At 37.0% G+C, this 5,611-nt stretch overlaps 1 protein-coding gene across 1 annotated transcript in view; it reads right to left on the minus strand.

Annotated features, from left to right (window-relative positions):
• Positions 1-2,791: 2,791 nt before the first annotated feature.
• LOC108797612 (thread biopolymer filament subunit gamma-like) overlaps positions 2,792-5,611 on the minus strand; it is a 10,792-nt gene continuing 7,972 nt past the window's right edge. Inside the window, exons 7-9 of the mRNA XM_018569234.1 lie at positions 4,047-4,093; positions 3,761-3,796; positions 2,792-2,850 (exon numbers count right to left, since the gene is read on the minus strand). Of these exons, the coding sequence (XP_018424736.1) occupies positions 2,792-2,850; positions 3,761-3,796; positions 4,047-4,093 (142 nt within the window). The remainder of the gene's footprint in view (positions 2,851-3,760; positions 3,797-4,046; positions 4,094-5,611) is intronic.

The raw sequence follows: 5,611 nt of genomic DNA on the forward strand, positions 1-5,611 counted from the left end.
TGATGAAGCAGAGATCGTGTACCTATCTCCCTCTGATCCCTGTCAGAGAGCCACTATGCTGGTCCCGGGCTCGCACAGGGCACAGCGAAGCCCGGGACGTGCATGACAGCAGGAGGGGGGGCCGCGGAGGGGGTGGGGGGACACAAGGACCGGCAGCTTATGCAAGCGATCCGGAGGATCGCTTGTATGTTAACAGGCATTGCCTATTTTTCAATTTTGGGACTTTCCCACTCACGCCGCGCTGTGGGCATGGCTGAGCGGACGTCTAAAGACGCCCGCCCAGATCTAGAAAGCTCCCAGACAGCCGTTTTTTTTTTCAACAGCTGTCCGTTTTGTTACAACAGCCGGCCGGGAGGTGGTTAAAGTGGAAAATTATTTCTAAAAGTTCTACCCTCATTGAATTGCATTGAGTTTTGAGTTCAAATTTGAACTTTTTGGATGTTTTAAAGTTCGAACACTAGTGGTGTGTGGCACACAAGGAACAGCCTGGTAGGCTGGAAGGTTTGGAGATGCTGAGAGAGACAGGCACACAAGTATATCTGTAAAAAATAAGTCAAGGCAACTGGACTTGCTGTATTTTTCGTGAAGACATTTCACTGGTCATCCGATCAGCTTTCTCAATTCAGAATGACTTGTACAAGAAATTCTCTGGGAATAAATATTGTAAATGTCGCTCCAATCCACACAATCTGTTAGTCACAACCAGGTGTTGAATGCATTTGCATAATTGGAGTCTAGGAAATGGTTTTAAAACAGCATTGTATGTGGCAAACAATAGACGTCTCACCCCCCCCTCTATTCAAGCTTGGCTTCTCCATTTTTACATAAATGGCCTCTTTCACACCTCTTTTAAACCAGTCCTCCTCCCTGTCTGGGATGCGTACTTGAGTGTCTTCAAAGGAGTGGGAGATTAAAAACCAAAACAAAAAAACTACATGCAATTACTTGAAAAAAGGGTCTGCATGACATCCTGACACTTTATTACTATAGACTCTTTTTTAGTTTGACATTTATTGTTTTCCACTTGTTTGCCTACTGTTGTTTTATTTAATAAAATAATACTTATATTGTACTTACAAGTTTAATACCCTTGAATAAAAGTTTTGCTATCATACTTTTTAATCTGTTTCTATGGGGCTTAACAAAATGGGAGGCTTTAAATGTTGCAAGAATTGGAGAAATGGGTGTAGCCACCGAGAGATGTGGTCACTGAGGGGCACCGTAAAGCTTTCTCGCACAGTGTGCCTAAAGCCGGCCAGTATATAATATGCCTGCAGTCTAACAGGGTGTCAGCTGGTATTAAGGCTAATATACAAAGCCACCAATGATAACCCATTTTGGCTACTAATCTTGCATATAAACTCTGTTTATATACAGAGTGATGTCTGCGGTCCGACGTTTGAAATAAAAATTCGGTCTACTGAATTGTCTTTTATTCATGCTAATATTTTTAATGTAATTTCTGGCTGCATTAGAACAGTTGGATGGGTATGCATATCTAAAGGTCCCCAGCTAGATAGGTTACTGCACTGATCCACAGAATGTTTGTGCACTGTGTCTCTAACATAGGTTAGATAGGTGAAAAACACTAAGTTATGCCATATTTCTTTTATAAATGAGGCCACGGAAGGCATGAGGAAAAACATTTATTTGTAGACAGTAGACAGTAGAAAATAAATGCTATGAAAGGAGTTAATAGCAATATTTGAGTATTACTATAACAGTAGACATTGCACTATAGAATGTAAAGACCTTAATTAAGCAACACAGTACTGAAACATAGCAGGTTGGTGCCTTTAGGGAGGCATATTTCTTATTGTAAAGTTCCTCGGAGTGTGATATTTTCAGTCTCTCAAAGAAAATTCTACAAGAAAAAAAAGAATAATGGGTAAGAAGACATGTATAAATGTATTTTATTGCATTTTCTATATTTTTTTCAAAGTTTCATATATTTGTGTGTGACATATTAAAACAGCATATGCATCACAGAAAAGAGAAACATAACAGGGAAAACAATACAACTGTAATACAAAACAATTGAGAGAGGAAATATGCACGAAAGGACCAAGCTATAATTATCTATTCTGATAAAATATAAGTTCAGGTTGTTATCCCACAAGCCCAACTACCAGAGGTTGCTACCACTTAAACATATATAGTATGCAAAAACTGCTATCCAAAATTGTGAAATAAGAATTTTTATGCTCTATATATGTATGCACTATTTGCTTCTAAAATTACAACATAACTCAAGTACAGTTTAGTACCCTTTCTGGGAAATTCACTTTTAATGAGTATTAGTTTTGGGTTCCATATTTCTTTTCAGCCTCGCACATGGAGAAATGAAATAAGAATGAATCTGTGTTGCTACTGTTCTTCTTCTTCTTCTTCTTCAGTATGTCATATTGTGGTAGACCTGAATCAGGAATTCAGTATGCTCCCATGAACCAATAGGGGAATCAGTTATACTTAGTGTAGACATATTGGCTTTGGTTTTTCAGTCCCAGTTTCTTTGTGTATTGTGTGTTGTTTCCAAAGTACATATGTTGATTTACTAGAGATTGGAACTAGGGTTAAGGATTAGGTTGAGGATTAGGGAATTATGTTAGGGTTAATGACTTTTCTTTTTGGACATGAATAATCCTGCGTTGAAGCATCAAATGTTATAAGCATGAGTGCCAAAAACAGAGTGGTGACAAAGATGTACTAATATACAATTTATTGGTGCTGAAACTTCACATGCCTAATGTACTGCCATTAGGAGCTTGCCTTCCAGTGCTTGAGGTGTCATTCATGATGATATAAGGTTGGAAAGGGACATAGCATAGCTGCTACTCGCTGCCAATGATCCTAAAACAGGGTGAGACAGACAGACAGACACATTATTCTGCTTTTCTGATTCAGGAGAGCACTTAATTGCAGACGTCCCAGCTATAGAAGCTGGGACACACTTGTTTAACAGGCTACATTCAGAGTTTGACAGTTCTCTCCTATTCAAAACTATAGAATAGTTTTTTTATGTTGTAAACATATTACAATTACTCTTCATTACCAGGAATAGTAACATACTAATTAGGCATTTGCAGTCTTGAATACCATGTTTAACATTTTGCAAAGGTTATGGTTTGAAAGTGTACTTTCTCGCTCTCTCTCTAAAATGTAAACCCAACTAAATGTAAGAAACAATGTGAAAGATGACTCCTAAAACCACAATATTTTTTTCTGTTTATGGATTCTGTCTTTGCTCCTTACTATGCATAATTATATATAGGCTATGCATAATTGTGAATTAGACTTTGAATACAAGAAGTGCCGATTTCCGCTAACCAAACAAAGGCTGACACAGAGTACAAGCATATAACATACTATGCTTGTTCATAGTTACATAGTTACATAGTATTTGAGGTTGAATAAAGACACATGTCCATCAAGTCCAAAGTTCAAGAGAGGAATATTATGAAAATATTTATATAGTATAGCAATAACAATTTTAATAGAGAAGGAACATTTTTAAAATGTATTTAACCCCCTTTTATTATAGGATTTAATTATATAATTCAGTTATTGATTTCAGTCACATAATTATAAACCTCCCAAATAGTTGAAAAAAAACACAAGACACGATAAACAGCATCACAATCTATCCCAGTAGAATAATACAGGAAACTGATTTTGGGTGATGGAAGTAAAGTATAAATATTGTGAAAATACTACCATCATTTCTAAATGATAATGTGTCCACTTTATACTTAATACTCACCTGCACTTGCCTCCTTCTTCTGAAAGCCAGCATCAGCTTTAAAGGAAAAAGGAAGGCAATTCAATACAGAAATATATACCAGGCATGTATGATATTTGCAGTGAATATATAATATTTACAACATTGAATTTGCATTATTATGTACAATGCATGCACTTTTTTATTATAAATGTGTAATTTATCAATTATAAATGTGTAATTTTTGTTTCAAATTCTTTTAGATTTGTTCATGTATTTTCCATGCTGTAAACAACTAAATATAAAGATATTTAATTACAGTACTTACATGAGTAAGTGTATGTTCCTCCACTTAATACTTCCATTTCAGGAAATCTAATGAAAAATAAAAATGATCATCATGTAAAAATTCCAAATATAGCTGAATCGAACTTTTTTCACAATTTAAAAGGATCCTTTTAAATGTACATTCTTTAGAGGTTGTAATAACCTATAGTCCATGGTAAAACAGTGTAAGTGTAACCAACACCTTTTAGTATCTTTGCAGTAGGTCATGGATAGGTCAGTGCAACCAGTTTCCCAAATCTCCTCCCACAGTTTATTGGGATCATGCACTTTGCACTAAAACAAAGTCATTATTATCTTTACACTACACATATACACTCACTGGCCACTTTTTTTTTAGGTACACCTGTTCAACTGCTTGTTAATGCAAATTTTTAATCACCCAATCTAATGGCAGTAACTCAATGCATTCGGCATGTAGACATAGTCTAGACGATCTTCTGAAGTTCAAACTGAGCATCAGAATGGGGAATAAAAGTTATCTAAATGACTTTGAACAGGCATGGTTGTTGGTGCCAGATGGGCTGATCTCAGTGTTTCAGAAACTGCTGATCTACTGGGATTTTCACACACAACCATCTCTAGGGTTTATAGAGGATGGTATGAAAAAGAGAAAATATCCAGTGAGTGGCAGTTCTCCGGGTAAAAATACCTTGTTGATGCCAGAGGTCAAGCTGATAGAAAAGTAACAGTAACTCAAATAACCACCTCAGAAGAAGGGACCCTGCGTGGCCCCCGAAACATTGGCTGTTTGACGCATGTGACGATTGAATAATAAGTGCTTTACTTCTTGCACATATCATCGAGTGCTGGTGACTTCTATTATGGACTGTATCTGACAGGGCGCCATGTTGTTACTTCAAGCACCAACCTCTTACTCAAGGTCTGTACACTGTATGGAGTGCAGGTGATTTTGTATGATCGATTAATTTCTGCTGTAACATTCGGATACTCGGGTCACAACTTGGCATAAACTACATGAAAACATGGATCCATCCTGCCTTATGTCAATGGTTCAGGCTATTGTAGTGGTGTAATGGTTGGGGATATTTTCTTGGAGATGAGCATCGTTTAAATAACACAGCCTACCTGAGTATTGTTGCTGACCATGTCTATCCCTTTATGACCACAGTGTACCCTTCTTATAGTGGCTACTTCCAGCAAGATAGTGCACCATGTCACAAAGCTAAAATCATCTCAAACTGGTTTCTTGAACATGATAAAGAGTTCACTGTACTCAAATGGCCTCCACAGTCAACAGATCTCAATCCAATAGAGCACCTTTAGGATGTGGAATGAGAGATATGTATCATGGATGTGCAGCCAACAGATTTGCAGCAAATGTGTGATGTTATCATGTCAAAATCTACAAAATCTCTAAGGAATGTATCCAGCACCTTGTTGAACCTATGCTACAATGAATTAAGGCAATTCTGGAAACAAAAGGAGGTCCAACCATGTACTAGCAATCTGTACCCAATAAAGAGGCCAGTGAGTGTATATTTGTGTGTGTGTGTGTGTGTATGTATATATATATATATATATATA

The sequence above is a fragment of the Nanorana parkeri genome, unplaced genomic scaffold, assembly GCF_000935625.1.
Source record: "Nanorana parkeri isolate BGI_ZX_2015 unplaced genomic scaffold, ASM93562v1 scaffold1309, whole genome shotgun sequence".
Lineage (NCBI taxonomy): Eukaryota > Metazoa > Chordata > Amphibia > Anura > Dicroglossidae > Nanorana > Nanorana parkeri.